The sequence below is a fragment of the Seriola dumerili genome, unplaced genomic scaffold, assembly GCF_002260705.1.
Source record: "Seriola dumerili isolate Sdu_G_001 unplaced genomic scaffold, Sdu_1.0 BDQW01000138.1, whole genome shotgun sequence".
NCBI lineage: Eukaryota > Metazoa > Chordata > Actinopteri > Carangiformes > Carangidae > Seriola > Seriola dumerili.
Genome location: NW_019174393.1, coordinates 9,841,155 through 9,861,559, shown reverse-complemented (window position 1 = coordinate 9,861,559; position 20,405 = coordinate 9,841,155). Strand labels below are relative to the sequence as shown.

The 20,405-nt window shown below is 42.6% G+C and overlaps 1 protein-coding gene across 4 annotated transcripts in view; it reads left to right on the top strand.

Moving 5' to 3' along the window:
• LOC111224565 (metabotropic glutamate receptor 8-like) overlaps nt 1–20,405 on the top strand; it is a 236,060-nt gene that overhangs the window by 202,843 nt on the left and 12,812 nt on the right. For 3 of the 4 annotated variants that reach the window (XM_022749106.1, XM_022749109.1, XM_022749108.1), the window contains exons 8-12: nt 2,643–2,782; nt 5,206–5,352; nt 7,417–7,838; nt 9,094–9,460; nt 9,568–9,579. In XM_022749106.1, the coding sequence (XP_022604827.1) occupies nt 2,643–2,782; nt 5,206–5,352; nt 7,417–7,838; nt 9,094–9,460; nt 9,568–9,579 (1,088 nt within the window). The remainder of the gene's footprint in view (nt 1–2,642; nt 2,783–5,205; nt 5,353–7,416; nt 7,839–9,093; nt 9,461–9,567; nt 9,580–20,405) is intronic. The other variant, XM_022749107.1, reaches the window with a different exon arrangement.

Here is a 20,405-nt window from a genome sequence, read left to right as displayed (position 1 = left end):
AATGTTTTAGTTGCTGCATCCCTAACTAGCTTTAAAGAGGCATGATTGGTGTGAAGGAAAAATGAGAGGAAAGTCAGCCAATAGAGCGCTGAGGAAAAGATGACATGCTAATCACTGGGTGAGAAATAAACCTTTTTGTTAAAAACTTTTTTTTTTTATTGGTGTCGCTGACCGACTGGCCAATCAAGCAGCTCAAATAAACCAGTCAACCCAGGCAGCTCACCTTGTTCCCGAGCCATTGTATAGTCCCTGATGAATTTGGTAAATTGCTCACTTACCTCTGTTTTTTTCTTTTTTTGGGCCCCTGTTTATGTAAATTTTTTATCCCATTTTATTCTCTAAAACACTGGGAGAAATGAATGGAAATTGAGGGAGAGAGATGTGTGTCGTGGGGCGTCGGGGGGTGGTGGTGGTGGGGACAAAGCGGCAGATTGAGATGGATTGATAAAACAAAGGAAGAGGGGAGTTGGTTACGGTTAAGTCAGTTGGGGCCAAATGAAATGTGCGTGGTGGTAGATGTAAGGGAAGGAAGGAATGTAGGACAAAAGTGAAGGGGATGAAGAAAGATATGATGATGCCAAAACGGCCAAAATAAAATTTGGCTAGGTGGTTACAGCGGTGTCCTTGTGGCTACTATGGTTGCTAGGTGGTTGCTAGGGTGTTGCTAGGAGGCTTGTGGTGCATTTTGGAAGGCTGCTCTGGCGATGCCCTGTTGCTGCGCAGTGTTTGCTGAGGTAGATGTGTCAGTAAGATAAATGTGGCTACTAGGGAGAACTGCATGTTTGCTGGAGTGCATTGTGTGAAGACATTGATTACATCATCCTGTGTGTTTAATACACAGCAAGCATACTAATTACGTATGAGAGATAACATTAGTGTGTGTTCCCAAGCAAGCACAGGAATACACACCAAAAAAGGTCAATATTAAGTATTTGATATATTGTATCCAAATGAATTGAATTGGGGAGATAAAAAGGTCTGTGAAAATATTGTTAATTAAACCTCTCCGACTGTTGTGCACAGTGAATCCCCAAAATATCTCATTCTGGGTTTTTACCTCACTCTGGTGTTTATTAGTTAAAGGCAAAATTAAAGATAGGGCAATGGAAAAGACCACATTTGACAGTATCAATGACTTTAGTTTTATAAATGATGAAAATGTTTTTGTGCGTGTGAGCTGGGAAATTAATTATATTTGGACATATACAGTATCAGTTCCTCATTCCTCTTTCATAACTTTCGGTAACAATGAGAGACTGAGTTTCTAGTTTTGTCTCTTATCAGCTCTCTCTTCCTCCATTCATCTGCCTTACTCTCTCCCTCAGTAAGACCCATGTGTATGTGCATGTGTTTCATTACTCATGGTGACAGTGAGAGAACCTTCACATTTGTGTCTCTAAAATTCCTCTCTTTCCTTTGCCTTTGTCTTCGTGTTCTCCTCACTGATTGTCTTTTTTTTTCTACTCCTCCTGTCCTTGTCCTCTTCTGGTCTCCTTTTCAAATTTTTTTTTTTCTTTTTTTATCACTTTTTGTTTCTTTGAATTCCTTTCAGTTGATATTTTTTCCCTCTGGCATAAGTGCATTTCTTCCTCCGTCTCTCTGCTGCTCTCCCTAGTCTCTCTCAGTGTTCGTTCTCTTAGTCGATTTCTAATCTTCATCTTCACATCGTTTCTCTCTTGCTTTGCCTCAAACTGGCAACTGTCACTTTATATATCTTCAGCACCATTGCACAATATCAGTGACTTATAATACACAGGTGGAATTTCCATAATGCAGTGCTTTCTCCACATGCACACTGTAATTGGATTTCCTTTGTGCTACGCCAGATTCAGCAATTTGATTTGATTGTATCGCTTCATAAAAGAAAGACGACGAGTAAGACAGAGAGGGAGAAAGATAAAAAAAAATGAAAAAAGTTTGCGTTAAGCCTTATTGGTGGTGAGAAAACTAAACCTTAGAGGACACAAACATATCCATGCGTGTGCATATTCAATCACACTATGGTTCTACACACACACACACACACACACACACACACACACACACACACACACACACACACACACACACACACACACACACACACACACACACACACACACACACACACGTGCAGTTACAAAACAACACAGCTTCCTAGACTGAAGAATAAAATTGACAGTGGCTTTGCTGTCACAGCTGTTTAAGAAACTGCCAGAGAAAACATTACTTCATTAAATTTATATATATATACAGTATATCATGTTTGCTGGCATAAAGTGTTATTTCATATATCAATATTGTTTCACAAGTAAACAATACATTGATAGTATAATGAACTATGTGTGGTTTTAAACACTGGAAGTGGTGTTTGTCATCATGCTGCTATGATTTTACCTTTGTCTTTCAAAAAGCATTCTAACAGCGTTCACAGAGGACATCGTAACCTCTCACATTTCAACATTTCAAGAGATGATGATCATTCCCACTTTTCTGTCTTTGTTTCTTTGGAGGATTTGGCCATTAACTTTTGTCCTTTTTTTTCATTATAGGAGTTGCGGTCATTCCTGTGGTGATCAATAAAAAAAAAAAGGGTTAGGTAATAGTATCATTTTAAATGATTGAGTTGACCCTTTCTCCAAAATCTACTGTCTTTTTTCCAGGAAGTGCCGGTACGCCAGTGGTTTTCAATGAGAACGGAGACGCTCCAGGAAGATACGATATCTTCCAGTACCAGATTACCAACAGATCTACCGCGGAGTACAGAGTCATCGGCTCCTGGACCAATAAACTGCACCTCAAAGTGAGATTTTTTTTTTTTTTTTTTACACAGACACACAAACGCAAATACTAACATCGCCTTTTGCACACAGAGTATATTCCGACACATGCATCACAGCAAGTACAAGCGAGTATCATAACTGTTCGCTTGGAATGAAGACGAAACAGTGAAGATGAAATGAACAAATGAACAAGACTGAAAACTGAAAACTCTTCAAAGAAAAATCTTCATCCAAGTCAAAGTGATCAAGGCAATTAAAACATTATCCATGGAACTTGCCTAAAATGATTTGTAATAATGTCACGGCGTTTCACTGATTAAGATGTTTCCAATCTTTAAAAAAGGTTTAATACAAAACACATGTTGCAGATGTGTTTCCAGCTCACTGCATGTTGATAACAATCCAATTTAATCCATTGTATTTTGATTGGAGTGGTTTATTGAAGCTTTTGAGGCATTACGGACCACATACCTCTGCTGAGTGAAACATCACTTTGACTAGCCCCAATTTAAAAGCTCCAGTTACCCATCATTCAGAAGTGACAGTTTGCTTTTTTTTTTTTTTTTTTTTTTTTTTTTTTTTTTTTACAAACAGTGTGGCTCTTTTCTTTAGTTCCGATTGTTGAGTCTTTTGCAGGGACATACTCTCACTTACACACACCCACGCACAGGGTCGCACACCTGCATATACAACCCTGTAAATGCTGGCACAGAATGTGGAGAATACACCTGAGCCTCACATACCACCACAGGAAAAAAAAAAAAACAACCAAAAAAGATAAAACCACATCATTTAATGCAGGAGCACACTAAGATCTCATTGTCTTCGTCACGGTTTCTCACTCACTGATTTCCACTCGGAGCACATGCATGCACACAAACTCCTTGAGCAACGCTGGAGTGCTCGGTGTTATAAATCCACTGTGGACTTCATTAGAAAGACCAGGTGACAGATGAGAAGACTAATAGACACAAAATGCTTTCTCGCTGATGGACGGCCAGGCTGACTGGGAGAGAGAGAGAGAGAGAGAGAGACTGCAGCAGCATAAAGGAAACAACACATAGTTAAGACACACACGACTGGGAACTTTGACAGTTGACAAATTAACAGATGGATTTGATTTGTTTTAAAAAAAAATCCAGTTGGGTTTGAAGGCACAGTGGCAGAATTAGTGATGGCAGCTGGTGAAAGTTTTCATGATCAACAGACTGACCGGGTATTCATCAGTGTAAAGAGAGGAGAACGAAGTCAGGCCGGTGTGTTTGATGGTAAATGGCATTTAGACACATACACAGTTAATTTGACATTTATAATTAGAGCAGAAGTCTATTATAGCTATTATTGTGTTGCCTAAATAATTAATGGGAGGGAGGGTTCACGACCAGGCCTGTGTTGTTTTGGCTAGTGCATAATTCATGCTAATTGTAACAAAACCAGGTGTGTGTATCTGTGTGGATGTAAAGATTCTGGTGAGGGTATGAATAAATAATGAAGAAAAATAGTCAATAAATGGGGGAAAAAAAAAACAGCGACTAACAAAAACACTTGAAAAGTTTTAAACAATGCTAATTTGCGCTCCCGCACACACACAAACACACTTTATTGTCATTAGCGCATTTCTCCTGACAGATATATTTGCAGCACAGTAGCCCAATATTGTGGGTTTTGTGTGCGTTTCTATATGTGTGTCAGTGATCAAATCGAGTCCATTTTCCTCCGTCCCTGATGAGTTTTTCCTCTTAACTAGTTTTTGTTGGACTGGTACATTGTGTGCCTTAAAACAGTAATGCTCCATTTTACTGAGCACCCTCGGCAACGGATGAACCTCAGGGACCTGGTGTAATGACAGAGTTTATTACAAACACTTGCACACATAACGACAAATTAAAACGCACACACACACACAATCTCACACATACCAGACATACGGAAAGCTCGGGGATTCGCTTTAATGCCAGCATAACAGAAGCACAAACAAACACAGTGCACACATGGAAGAACATACAAACACACACACATACACACACACACACACACACACACACACACACACACAGAAGGAAATACAGATGGCCTTTTTGTGCCAGATCTGATTATGGGCTGATTGCTGGCTTCCACACTAGCTGGTATTAGGTTTGTGCCCGGCAGCGCTCTGAAAAATGATCAGAGGATCTGCCTTTGCTAATTGCTCTCCAAGTTTGCCCCGAAGACACACTTTCTGCAGGTACAGGGAAAAGCGAGTGTTAAAGGACTGTTAGCACACAGTAATGTCAGCTTGGGCAGATGGCTGCCACTCTCTGCGCTGCATTATATCCCACAAGAAAGTGGGAAGTTTCGTTTTAGCCATGTGGACATACAAATCATTTCAGGTTTGTTCTGTTGCACTTCAGACAAAGACATTTGCAACGTGGACAAATGTCATACATGTTGTCCAACTGTCCAGGTGGAGGCCATGCGTTGGAGGACAGGTGACCCATCTCTCCCAGCGTCCGTGTGCAGCATCCCGTGCCGTGCGGGCGAGAGGAAGAAGGTGGTGAAAGGCGTGCCTTGTTGCTGGCACTGCGAGCGCTGTGAGGGATACCACTATCAGGTAAGTCTGCGTAGAAATATCCAGCAAGAACCTGTGACTTTGATCCAAAGCAGTGAAATAAGCTGCCCGCACGCTGTGACTGATATGCAATAAGGTCTCTGTTAAACTCATAGCTTTCTTCACATCACTATACTGTAAAGGTCTGCGTAAAATTGAAAATTTCAGAAGTTATCTCAGTCTATGGAAGACCAATAGCGTTTTTTTTTGCAACCAGCTTTTGTTTTATTTTGATTATCCAAAGTTGATACTTATGACTGTCTCCATGGTTACATGGCTCACAGGTTGTAGAACTTAACTCTAACATAATTCACTTTAGTCCCTCATGTCTTCTTCAAAGCTTGATACCAAACAAGAGACCGCCCAGTGTAACGCATTCTGGTGTCGCTTCTGGCAATCAAAGGCAGGGTGATTTCGTAGAAGCGTAAAAAGTATTTGATATTGACTTTTTGCATCAGCGCTTTTTCACTGTAGCTCTTAATTTTGTTTGTTCAGAGTCACGACAAGGAAAGGGATTTCCCTGACTCGTAAATTGCCTTGACTGTTTGCGTTTTAAAAGCTGGGAAAGCTTCCAGAAGCTCTTACCCTATAACCACTTCCTATTCTTAAAATCGTCTGTCAATAGAAATGTGGTAAAAATGTAGAATTTGACCTAAAGTCAAGCCTTGGTCGAACTTCCTTCACCTGCTTTGCGATCAAAGCCAGAATCAGTATACTTTGCAATAAATCAGCTCCAAGATGTGTTTGGAGTAACAGCACTTTGACATTATAGAGTTCTGTCCCCTTGTGTAGTGATCAGGATATTTTTTGACAACTCATTTCAGGTATCCAAAAAAAAAAAAAACCCCAAGCTACTTAGGCCCATTTTAAATTTATATATGCAGGACGAACCCCACAGATGCTGTTACTGCAAATGGAAGTACATAATTTGAGGTGAGGGAAAGGGTCTGCTCGTGCATTATAAAGATACATCCCCCGTGTTAATTATATCACGGACAATTTGGCAGCCCATCATCCCTCTTTCTTATTGAGTTAGAAAAATCCATGAGCGTTCCCGTATATGTGCAAAGAATTTCCTCCTTCAGGAGCCAATAAAGGAAAAAGAAAATATCAGCCAGAACAGCAGCAGGCGATGCTCGTCAGAGTGAGCAATCAATACTCATTTTGCAGATACATGCATTTGCTGTAAAATCGATAATCTGTTGACACATTTACTGGAGATTTGGGATTTTAAGCAGAATGGAAAATAGTATATAGCAGAACGACAAAAAATCAAGTAAGTTAACTGTGGAGCAAGTGTAGAAAAATGTGTGAAATGTCTGTTTTTTTTTTTTTTTCTTATTAATGAGCCACTTTACAGAGGTAGATAATACAGGATAAGTCAGCCTGAGCTGCTTGGTAAATGAATCCACTGTTGAGATGTTTTTTGGATGAAATCATGAGGGATTCACCAAGTATATCTCCATAAATGTGGGAGATTGATACAGATTTACCACAGATTTTGTTCTTCTCAGAGTTCGGGGTTTTAAATCCTTACTCAGCTGTACTTTGGTGGTAGTTACTGTGGACAAAAAGAGGGCTGAACTTGGTTCCCCCAGACTTGCCTATAGCTGGCCTTAAGCTATATTTGACTTGGCTTCTTTTTTTTTTTTAAATATCTTGTCTCCTTTTCTGTCGACTCAATCTATCTGAAAATGTTCAGAAATTCCCCAAACACCTGAAAGAAGAAAGCAATAGATAGATAGATACTTTATTTATCCCCAAGGGGAAATTCATCACATAGCTGACATGACATAAAAGCATAACTACTTATTAGTATACCTGTTGAAAAAGTCCTGGCCCTTAGCCCTAACCAAGAAAACTGACAACTCCTATTGGCTAAAAATTAGCTTCAGTATTTCCATGCAGGGCCAATAGGGTTCAGGTTCATGGTTCATACTCTAATTGATTTTATGAGAGAGAGAGTCTCATATAAGCAATAACAACATTGACATATTAGAACACCAGTTATCATCTTTTCTAAGAAACAGTCTTTAATGTACATTATCTAAACCGTGTCTCCCCCAGGCTTCAGAGTTCACCTGTGAGCTGTGTCCATATGAGATGCGACCCGACGCCAACCGCACTGGCTGCGTTCCCATCCCGATCATCAAGCTGGAGTGGCACTCCCCCTGGGCCATCGTCCCCGTCTTCATCTCCATGCTGGGGATCATCGCCACCTCTTTCGTCATCGTCACTTTTGTCCGGTACAACGACACCCCCATCGTCCGGGCGTCGGGCCGGGAGATGAGCTACGTGCTGCTGACGGGAATCTTCCTCTGCTACGCCATCACGTTCCTGATGATCGCCACGCCGGACGTGGGGGTGTGCTCGTTCAGGAGGATTTTCTTGGGCTTGGGGATGTGTTTCAGCTACGCCGCGCTGCTCACCAAGACCAACAGGATACACCGCATTTTTGAACAAGGGAAGAAATCTGTAACAGCACCCAGGTGAGGACAACACCTGTCTGTCATATTACACACACTCTGCTCGCCCCCTCTGTGCGGATGTGTGTTCAGTGCACGTATATTTCGATGTGTGTAGTGGCACTGAAGGTCGCTGTAAGTGTTTCTTTATTTATTTTTTTATGCACTGAGGTGCGTGTATTCAAATGAAGACTTAACCTCTACTTCTTCCTTACTAAGCTGCTTGCAATCATTATTCATCATTTATTTTTCATACATTATGTATGAGAGTCATGAACTCACACTCACCTATTGTACTGTTTGTACTCAGTGTGAGTGACTCTGGGAGAGAGCATCAAGTAAGTGGCTAAAATGTTAATGCAGGATTTAATAGTGCACAGGTTCATGTCCCCGCTGCCCAGATGGTCATCTGTTTTTCCTTCAGCACCACCCAGCTGTGAGAGTTAGTGTTATTGTGCTGCTCTCGCTCATACATATTAAAATTGTTTTTTTTTTGTTTGTTTTTTTTATAATCATTAATTTTCAAATTTCTTGCCTGCTCTCAGGACAAATTATTAAGTTGTTTTTTTTTGTTTTTTTGTTTTTTTTTTTTAGTTGTATGTGACTGTTGCTCTTGCTGTTACATATGAAGGAAAACAAGCAAATTAAAGCAAATGCGTTGAACACGAACTGCAACACAGTCGAGGTAAGATGCAGAATGAAGCAGCTGACACACAGAGACTTTCTACAGGAGAGATCGGGAGGCTCTTTTTCAGGTTCCAGTGTGTGTTGTGGTTCCAGGTGTTCAGGCATTGAGCATGATTTGAGCCCAGGAGCTTAAAAGGGGCAGGTTGTTTCTTCACTGAGGGTGTGAGCGAAAAACATAGCTTTTGCTATTGGTTATTATTTGCCTCCATTTTTTTTTATCTCTCTAACATCCTTGGAGATCATCACGTTTCCACCATCCAGTGCTATATTTTACTACATCTGCCCTTTTCTTTTTTTTTTCGCCTCAAATCTCCTACTTACCTTTTCCCTGACCTCCCTCCATCCCTCAGTGTGTGTTTGTGTGTGTATCTTTAAAATACTTAATTGACCAAGAGAAAATTCTAATATACATAAGAATTGCCAAAAATTAAAATCATTTTCATGTAGCAGTGACGCCCTCTTTTCAAAGGCACATAATATTTCCGTGCGAGCAAACCTTCTAGCCCAGGTTGCCCCACTTACAATGAAGCCCCGGCAGCTTTGTGCCTCATTATTCCCACCTCCTCATTTCAGTAATCTTCTCCTTCCCCAGGTTCATCTCTCCTGCCTCCCAGCTGGTCATCACCTTCTCCCTGATCTCAGTCCAGCTCCTGGGCGTCTTTGTCTGGTTCGCGGTGGACCCTCCCCACACCGTCGTGGACTACGGCGAGCAGCGGACCCAGGACCCCACGTCGGCACGCGGCGTCCTCAAGTGTGACATCTCGGACCTGTCGCTCATCTGCTCCCTGGGCTACTCCATCCTGCTGATGGTGACGTGCACAGTTTACGCCATCAAGACGCGAGGCGTGCCGGAAACCTTCAACGAGGCCAAGCCCATCGGATTTACCATGTACACCACTTGCATCATCTGGCTGGCGTTCATACCCATCTTCTTTGGCACGTCACAGTCTGCAGAGAGGGTGAGTGTGAGCATTTTTTGGCAAATTTTTATGTCAAGCTGAGTATACGCTTAACCAAACCTGCATCCTTTAACTTGTGTTTTTAACATTTTCTTTGTGAACTACAGTCTACAGAGAGTGTGAGTATATAGCCGATGTCTGTACTTCATCCCCATCATCTTTAGGATTTCTGAGTCTGTAAAGAGGATGAGACCATGGTGTGTGTGTGTGTGTGTGTGTGTGTGTGTGTGTGTGTGTCTGCTAGTCTGTTCATCTATCTGTTGGATTACCCTGTATATGACTTGTTTGGGATTTAAAGCAATTTTCTCTGGGTCATCACAGTCTACAGGAAAGATGACTACATGAATGCATCGCAGTGTGCGTGTGTGTGTGTGTGTGTGTGTGTGTGTGTGCGTGTGCGTGTGCATGTATGGATGATTTGACTCCATAGTTGGATTTAGATGATTTCTGTGTGCCGCCACGTATATGTTTGTGAAAAATCTTGTCTTGGATAACAATTCGCTGACAGGTGGGCTGTGATGGTGTGTTTTATGGGCTTTCTGTGAGCATGACTAAACTCTCCCGAGCCCATTTTGCAGCATTATTAAGTTTTGGAATCACTTTTTTGGAGTCATAAATTTGCATGTATTGCTATGGCAAAGACTACGCTCTCTCTCTCCCTCTCTCTCTCTCTCTCTCTCTCTCTCTCTCTCTCACTCACTCACTCCCTCCCTGAAAACTTTGTAGAGATCAAAAGTGCATCCCTTGGCACTGAGAGATAGATATGTTTTACAACTGTAGCTGGCTTTCAGTCCACAATCTCCTGACAATTTCCTGTGAGTACAAGAGGATTTTCTGTCTGGCTGATTGACTGGACTACATGCCTCGGTCCAGGCTTTTAGAGCTTATTCCTCCTACCTTTAGTCAATTATTGATGGTTGCATGATGCGAGTGAAATGTAACTTTCACTAGGTGGAGATGAGTGTCTGGAAATTGTGTGGGCAGCCTCTACTGTACATCCGAGGTTCACATCATGAATTATATGGTTATATGGGAACACATTTTCAGTTGTGGTTACACCCCCCTACCATGTACGCATGCACAGGCAATGACAGATAGACAAACATGATTGAGATTCTCAGGGAGAAAAATAGTCAGGTATGATAGTGATTGAGTGACGGCGTCCTTTCACTTTATTGGTTTAGAAACAGAGGGTGTAGGAGGCATGAACGCACACTCAAAAAACGCTAATAAACACCATACACATAGTAAACCACTGTATTTATGTATTTACCGTGGCTAAAGCAGCGGTGGCTTATTGATTCCATTTCTTGATAGTGTAACTATTCTAGTTTTACCAATAAAACACACACCCATTGAAATTCAAGGCAGGTGATTGATCGCAGGTTTCACCGGTTGTACATCTCAATGCTAAACACATGTACCCGTGTTTACTGTAAATGTGCACGTAGTAGGTAGATAAGCAGTGAACAGACATACATACATGGTTGTGAACAGATAGATAACACTTTGTATTTCACAGGCTTCACATATAACATGGTATGCACATGTAGAGATATAAATCATAAACCCGGAACTGCAAAGGAAACATAGGTTATTAATCAGTTTAATGCCCAGCGCCAAATAACTTGCATATAATATGTTTACCTCTTTGTGTGTGTGTGTGTGTGTGTGTGTGTGTGTGTGTGTGTGTGTGTGTGTTTGTTTGTTTGTGTGTTTGGAACAGAAAATGTGTCCTTGAGATAACTATCACCACAATCTCAATTGTCAATATCTTGCCCCAGTGTCGTCCTCTTCTACATACACATACTCTATACCTGTGCCTCCCCTGAAGGGTCAAGGTCTCCCCTTCCTCTCTCTCAATAAAAGTCAGTTCCTATAGTCTCTCTTTTTTTTTTTTTGTCTTTCAAGTGTCAGTCGGGCAATTTTCATTTCCCACTTTCCGTGTGTCTCAGTCCCTTTTTTCCATTCAAGGAGGGCGGCCGCCTCCGTCGCATGGCATAAAGCTGACATCAAAGTGATCCCGTCTAATCACACATCAGGGAAATCATACTCACGCTGTGTGTTTCATGGTGTTTTTCCTGTTGCTCAATTTCGAGTAGTTATTGAGGCAGGAAGTTTTTAAGTGAGTCAGTGAGTTGCTGCTTTCTTTTATTTTCTACTTTCTTGACCTTTTTCATTTCGCCGTTCAAGCGACAGGATAAAGCCAGTACAACTACAATCATAGAGAAAGTCATGATTCGGCGCTACGCTAAAATTGAATTGAATTATACACATTCCCGAGATAGAAGCTCTAATGCACATTATAACTCTAACCTTTAAGCTACTGTGTGTGAATGACGGAGAAACCACTTATGTACTGCGAGTCCATGACCTTGCATATGTTGTACTGCGTTTGTGACCATTTGTAGAGGCCGATGCTGTTATGCCACCTTAAGGATGGCGTCCACGCATTTGTGTGTGCACGCATGCATGCGTGTGTGTGTGTGTGTGTTATCTGATGCTGTGCTGAAGCGGACGGGCTGAGCGGCGTCCGTGGCTATGTTTGTTCAGCTAATTAGAATGTCCACCAGCAACTTAATGTGTATTTTCCATTGGAGTGTGTTTGTCCGGTGTGTTGCATTTAATTGGAAGATCCACCAGTGCACATTTGTGTGTCTGTGTATGTTGTTTCTAATTGGAATATCCTCTGGAGTGTGTGGCAGCTGGCTGGCTAACAGAGAGAGCAGAAGAGAGGGAGGAGAGAGAGGAGTGAAAGGAATAAACAGGTAATGATGTGACTCGCTGATGGGGCTTTAATGAGGAGAGCTCTACCAAGGGCATAGGTTTGGTTTCAGATGGGGGTGGGGGTGGGGGGGGGGGGCTGCACTGTTTGTGTCCTGTGCTTGCTCAGGAATGCTGAAATGTACAGCTACTTGAGAAGCTCGCAGCAACTACTATTTGTTAATGGCAGCGAGGTTGCGACGAAGCTCTTGACACAATAGCGCCTCGTACAGTAGCCGTGTGAGGACGTTTTCATTGAGGGCGAAGACATGTTTATTGTATGAGGGCTTGGATCCATTCAGCTGGAGTCCACCATGTGTGCTTCAGGGCTTCCTTTCAGGGTAACTGTGATAGAATGCATCTCTTTCGGAGCCTTTTAATCTTTTGCTTCGACAGTAGAAAATTCTTGCACTTACTTGCTTTTTCTGAGACCTTTTAAATGCATCTCACGGTCTTTTAGCAGCCGATGGATTTTTCCGTAGAGATTGCTCAGACAGTAGGTCGTCATCGGGGCGGCTGATGCTTAGCAGGTAGAATGTGTCTTCCATTAATCGCAGGGAGGGCTGCTCCTCTGCTTCTCCTGTCCACGCGTCAAAGTGGTCGTCAGTGAGTAAGACACTAAGACGCTAGGAACCCCCTACTGCGGATAGTGTGGTAGGTGTATACGGGTGAATAAGAGGCAGATTGTAAAGCGCTTTTGGGGATGTACGAGAGAAATTGCAATCCCTGTCTCTGTTTAAAGATAATCACTGGGTTCAGGCCTGGATGTTCTCACCGTCCATCTTTCTCCAGCCGTAACTCCTGGTTAATGACTCTGAACACCAGACCAGCGGGATTCTGCCCTTGTGTGGAAAACAGTTTCTGGTGTTCATCCAGTGTCTTAGCCAGGACTCCTTTCCCCAGCGCAGTGTTTCCCTACCGCTGCTGCGTGTGACGTCACATGCAGCTCCTTTTCCTATTTGCGAGGTCTGGTCTTTAGAGTGCAGAGGTCTAAATGGTTTCGGTGTAAGTGGTTGGAGACTCTGGAAGAGGCAGGCCTTCGGTTAAGTGAGATCAACGAATAGTCACAGTGGAGCAGGAAAGAGTGGCGAAGCCTATAGAGCCCATTATAGGCTACAGTCAACAAGGGTTACAATGCATAACCTCCCACCTAAAGAAATACAGTAATTCCCTCCTAGCTCCAGGGTGAAATAAAAAGCCCTGTATACAGTATGTAAGACCTAATTGTCTCTCTCTACTCTCTTAGAATTAATTTGCGTGGTTCATTTACTGACAAATAGAGACTTCAGATTATTCCACATCCTCATCCTCTCTGCTCACCCACTCACTGTCACATGCTTCCTTGTTCCCTCTCATGCACTCACATTTGTTTAGTTCCTACCACAGTCTCTTTTCACACGCTCCTAATCCCGTGTTTCCGCTTTCTCCCCCCTGATTTAGCACCCCTCCTTCCATTCGTCTCCATTGCTCGCGTCCTGTCCCTCACACTCCTCCCCTCTGAATACCCAGCGTGCCTCTGAGTCACAGCGGGTAGAGAAAGCGAGAGGGAGAGAAGACCGGCGGAGAGAGGCAAAGAGGGAGAGATAAAAATTGAAAGGGAAAAGCGAGAGATTGGGACATGCAGGGAGACAGTGAGACACAGAATAAGAATGTGAGAGATAAATCAAGGGAGAGAGGGAGGGAGGGATTCTTAACCATCAACAACCGGGGAAGTATTGTTTTGAAATAGGTCATGCTACCATGCAGAGGCTGCTGGCTCCAACAGCTTCTGCCGCACCCTGCAGAAATGAGAAAGGTTGTGTGTGTGGTGTATGTGTGTGTGTGTTTGTGTTTGTGTTTGTGTGTGTGTCTGTGTTTGTGTGTGTGTGTTTGTGCGTGTGTTTGTGTGTGTTTGTGTGTGTGTGTGTGTGTGTGTGTGTGTGTGTGTGTGTGTGTGTGTGTGTGTGTGTGTGTGTGTGTGTGTGTGTGTGTGTGTGTGTGTGTGTGTTGTGTGCATGTGTATGTGTGCTCTCCCTCTGCCTCTCTCTGCTTGTTGTAAAGCAGTAACCACAGGGTACATCCTCTCTCCAGCTATCTCTCTCTGTGTCTGCCTCATCATACCTTTGCCTGACACTATGGACAGAGGACCATCTCTCTTTTTCTTTCTTTCTTTCTTTCTTTCTTTTCTCCCTTTCTCTGCATTTCTCTTTCTCTCTCCCTGTGAGCCACCTCTCCTGTTCTCTAGATGCCTTAAATCTGGTCAGCTTGTTATCTCCTGCCTCCAACAGAGGAAGAAGCAACCATCCTGCTGCTACCCACAAACCCACTCACTGAGTGTGTGCGTGTGTGTGTGTGTGTGCGTGCGTGCACGCGAGGTTTTGTGTCTTTTTTTTTTTACACAGCATGCATGTTTTTGGTATGTTTGTTCTTGTGTCATTTATATGTGCACCAGTTGCTTGCACAGACAGACACATTTTTTGCTTGTTAGTCATGCTTGTATGTTGATGAAGGGAGAGATGAGAGATGGAGATTTTTGTATCATGCCCTGTTAAAATCCCTGACATGCAAATACAAGACTAGCTGTTCCTCTCCACCCAGAAGAAACTCTCCACTAAAATATGACATTTTTTTATGTCGGTCTGAGTTTTTCAATTGCTACAAATGGACCTGACCGCGACCTGTGGTTTGCATTACAGCCTAAACGCAGCCTGGGAACAGACTGAATCCTGCAGTGTTGTAATAGAAGGACAGAGCCGCATGTTCGGAACAGTATGAATCTGCTTGTTCAGTCACTGAAGGTGCTATTCATACACGCCTATGCACTTTCTATCTCTCAAGGCCTCCCATTCACACGATCTCTCTCTTGCACACACCCATCTACCCACACAAACACACACACACACACACACACACGTGCTACTGCCTAACCTTAAACCAAAGCAAGACCCAAGAGTGTTAACCTCACAATAGCCCCTTTAAGAAGTGAAGAATGGCAGGTGGCCTCACTTTGAGTAACTTTCCTCATTTTTTCTCTCTCCCTGTGATTGTGTTTGGTCCTCGGGAGTATATAAAGAACACACACGATCCATCTATCTGCCTCACAAATCTATCTCTGCCCCTCACAACACACACACACGCACTCATACACACACATATACACACAGTGTCACAGCTCAGCGTCCTCAGACAGATTTATGGCCATGACTGTGGTTCCCGGTGGAGGACCAGTGACCGCCCAGATCCTTACCGGGAGTAACCGTCGGTAATCAATCTACAGTAATCTGAAGAGGCTTGGAGAGACAGAGGAGGAGAGAGGCCGCGAGGCAGAATAAGAGAGACTTGAGAGAGAGAGAGAGAGAGAGAGAGAGAGAGAGAGAGAGAGGGCTGAGAGGGTGAGAACAACGATGGAGGATGAAGGAAGGAGAGGGAGCTGGAGGAAAAGAAAGGGAGGCAAAATGCAGCAAAAAAAGAATGAATCAGAGAGCGTGGGAGTGCAGAGTGAGAGCGACGTTAACAACTAAATAGCACAGACACAGAGAGTCAAAGGAGGGTGGGATTTACACAGCCGTCAAGACACTAAAGATGAGAGGAAGAGAAGAGAGAGAGAGAAATATAGATCAAAGAAGATTAATATTGAAACACAGAGATGCGAAGGGGACAGAAAGCAGGATGAAGAGGAAAAGGAGAGACATGAGAAATGTCTGAGTCCTTGAAGAATCTGACAGATGGCCAAAGTTGAATCTGCATGAGAGTAATTATTGTGATCACAAGATCGTGAATTCATTGAGGGACTGTAACAAGCCTCTGCATTGCATTCACCAGTACAATGCGTCACCCCCATGTATAGTAATATTCAAAGCAATGTGAGCATTTAAATTGTAACATAATGTTTGTATGGGATGCTCGAGGGAAAAGTGTGTATATCAGAAAAGGTAGGTTGCTTTTTTTTTTTTTTTAATCAAGTGAATAGTAGAACTGAACCTGGGGGTTCAAGGCAACGTCCCACGTCCTGTGAAATTCAGACACGCAAATGTTATCAATGTTCCTGCAAGTATAGGATTATCTGAAGATTTTGGCGAACTGGCGAGAAATGCTCTCCAGCATGTGTTGCCAACTGATTATACTACTTTAGGATTGAGTTTAAGGAGGAAATGTGGTTATGATTCAGTAAAGTACCTTCAAAAATGCAGACTTTCTTGGTATGAGTTGGAATTTAAAAAAAACTTATAGACCTTTATTTTTACAGGCAATGTAACATAGCAGGAAACGTTCTGATATTCCCACACAAAAGTGCATAACTCCTATAGTAGCTCTGCACAGGGATCAGCTGAACACGCACAGATCACTTCTGAACAATGTTTCTTTCCTCTGCTGGATTTATACGTCATGTCGTCTTTATTCTGACAGAATTTACCAATCCTTGGGGTGATTATCTTCAACTGGCTGTGTGGAGGAAAGAAAAGAAAAACCTTTCATTCATTTTTGAAGGAATGGGTTTTGCAATCTTTTGCAGGGTTCTGGTGGGATTTGGTCGTTTGGCCAAAAAAAGGGGAGAGACAGACAGCAAGTGTCAGATCCTGACATCAAACAGTGAGATGCCGAAGGATGGGGGGAGGGGGAGGGGGAGGTGGGGGGACGCCCGAGGGGGGACCTCGCACAGAGATGCTCGCAGTCGCAGACACACTGCACACCACCGAGACATACATTTAAGTACACTCACGTGCACACACGCAAAGAAACTATTCTCTGGGGAGAAGTAGGAAAGGCAGAAAACACTATAAATCCAAACTTCTCAGCAAAATGCCCTGTTGAGGCCCAATGCAGCAGTCACTTCCGTCACCCTTCCATCTCTGTAACAAAGCTAAAATACCAAATGTCAGATGTGCTGTTGTTTATCCTGTTGTTTTCCACCTCCACTGTAGCTGGCATAGCTTCATCCCTACATACAATGGCTTCAGAAAGTAATCAGACTTCTTCACTTTTTGTACATTTTACTGTGTAGATTTAATTTTAAATGGATAAAATTGCACAAAGTCAAAAAAGTGAAATCTCTCATTTTACAAAAGTATTCAGACTTTTTAGGTTCTTTGTTGAAGCCCCTTTGGCAGCAATTACAGCTTCTAGTCTTCTTGGATAAGTCTCTACAAGATTTACACACCTGGATTTGGGCAGTTTATCCCATTATCCTCCCCAGATCCTCTCCGTCTGTGAACTGCCATCACGTCTCTCCACACATGTTGTATTGGATTTTAGCACTGGGCCTTGGCTGGACCGCTCAAGGACAGAGACTTGTTCTGAAGCCACTCCAGCGTTTTCTTGGCTCTATGCTTCGGGTCATTGTTGTGCTGAAATTTGAACTGTCACCTGCACTCTGGAACAGGTTTTCTTCAAGGACCTCTCTGTATTTGGCTGCGTTCATTCTTCTCTAAATTCCGACCAGTCTCTTTGTCCCTGCCACTGAGAAACAATCATATAGCATGATGCTGCCACCGCTATGCTTCGCCGTAGGGCTGGTGTCCGCCAGACGTAGCATTTGGAGTTCTGCCCAAAAGATTCAATTTTTTGTCTCATTAGACCAGTCAATCTTTTTCCTCATGCTCTCAGACTCTTTTAAATTCTTTTTTTGCAAACCTCAAGTATAGGCTGTTGTGTGCCTTTTGCTCAAAGCAGCTTCTGTCGCGCCACTTTACCATAAAGGCCTGACTGATGGAGTGCTGCTGAGATGGTTGTCCGTCTGGCAGGTTCTGCCTCTTAAGAGGACTTCTGAAGCTCTGTTAAGAGTGAACATTAGGTTGACCATTGGTCACCTCACAGACCAAGGCCCCCGCTTGACTGGATGGCCATCATCCTAATAGTTCCAAACTCCATTTCACAATTATCGAGGCCACGGTGCTCCTGGGAACACTCAAAGCTTAAGAAATGGTTCTAAATGGTTGCCCTGATCTATCCGTCGCCACAATTTCACAGCGGAGGTCTGCAGCGAGTTCCGGTCGATTCAGTTTGCCACGGGTGGACTCCCATCTAATTCTAAACACATCTTAAGGATAATTGAAAATTTGTGCAAAAAGTTATGGGGTATGAATACTTTTTGAAGCTACTGTATGTTAGTAAGTCTCAAGACAGACACTGTAGCTGATTAAGTAATTATGCTGGCAGTCTTTTTTATTTTTTTTTTATAAATTCTTATTTTCAGTCAATTAAAAGAACAATCTGTAAAATGTGAATGCAAATGCATCCTATTTTAAGTAAATCGTATAATATTTTATCAACTGAGAAGATGATAATTTAGGCAAAATTACAAACATTGAAAAATTGATCAATTAAGCCATTGCTGGTGCCTAAATTTAATTAGTGCTGCACTGCTGATCCCAAGAGCAATTCAAAGTGTGTTGCCTTTCAAGCTGTTGCTGTGCAGATGCAATAACCTGGCATCCAGTTTCTGGCAATGGATAGGAAACTCTTGGCTTGAGGACTTTGGTGCTCTGTCAGACTCAATGCTTCAGGCAGAATTCAGGTCTGAATCACTACTAAAAAGTCTGGCCAACTTTAGAGTTGAGAGGTAGTGCTGTGAAGTTTGAATTTTCATTCCAGTCGGCGCTTCCAGATGAAGAGAAGTTTTATATTGCTGGGGTATTAGAGTACTTTCCCCAAGTGTTGTGCACATTTAAATGTGTGGCAGTAGAAAAGAGTGGACACTTAATGTAGTGTGTGTGTGTGTGTGTGTGTGTGTGTGTGTGTGTGTGTGTGTGTGTGTGTGTGTGTGTGTGTGTGTGTGTGTGTGTGTGTGTGTGTGTGTACACCTATGGTTTGTTGCTCCTTCAGCAGTATTTTGAGTGCGTGTGAGCATCTGTTTGACTAAACATATGCATGTTTGTGGTCATTTCTGTTTCTTTCCTGTGTATATGTGAATATATATTCACTGTGAATGTGTGTGTACCAGTGTGTGATTTGAACTCAACCGATGGGCATTACTACAACATGAAGCAAAAGTAATAACCCTGTGAAGATTGCTAATGATGACAGTTAACCATTTTCTCTATCTTGCCTCGCCATGCAAACAAAATCGCCATAGTAACGAGCCTATCTGGTCAGATATCTCTCTGAGCTCTACTACACAGCACAGTTAAAATCTTGGCTGCACATTTGACTTCAGATGATAATTTTCTTATGTACTTCAGCTTTGATCGTTTAGCTGTTGATTCAAACCACAAGCAACTCATAAAACCTGAAACTTCATTCCCCCTCTCGAGTCTGGGCAACGCTGACCGGTGTTTGCTTGCTTTTCTTACTTGGCTGCATATTAATTCTCAACATAACTCGCTCCAGCTATCACTACCACCGCATTTTTCTCCACACTTAAAAATAATTAGACAATGTGGCCAGAACATAATTAAAACATTAAGGAAACTATTAAGGCAACAATATCCTGATGAGTTTTGTAAGGCACTGGGGGCTGGTGACATTTCCTTCACCAGGAGTTGGAATTTCAAAACAGGGTTAATTTAGAGGATCCAGTGGACTGCTCTGAACAAAAAACATAATTGCATAAAGTCAGCTGCATAAACAGGCACATTTAACATCCGTGAGAGAGGAGCAGACATACACTCCCTCTCACGTTACATGCTCAAGGTGTGACACATTTTTTTGCCCTACAATCTGGACAGCAGTTTGCTGACTGATGACACTCCATATAAGTCCTTGCTGGGTATTTTAATTGGCTGGAGCTGTGCACAGTGGGGCCACAGTCATGTCAGTTAGGAGAGAGAGAGAGTGTTTCACCACAGGACTACCCTCACAGTACGCATTACAATGAATCCTTTATGCACAGCTCAAAATTAGTTTGACTTGGGACTACTGGCCGAACGTCATACAGATCTGCAAGTCAATAAGAGACACGCTAACAAGCAGTGGCAGAGCAAATACAGATGTGACATTTTTTTTTTTTTTTTATGAAGTAGCGTGTGCACTCTTTCTTGACACACATAAGAGACCTTAGACCAGCATTGATTAGATGGAGGGAAAAAAAAAGTCTCCTAAGTGCTGTTTTGTAGAAGATAATGAGGCACTGGTAGACAACAATGACCACGCTTTAGCCCAATTAAGCTCCACTGACATGAAGTTAAAATATTATGGCAGAGATTCCTGTGTCAGTGCTTTTTGTCTTTTTAGAGTTTTTCATCACAGTGCCATGTTTGGAAAAACG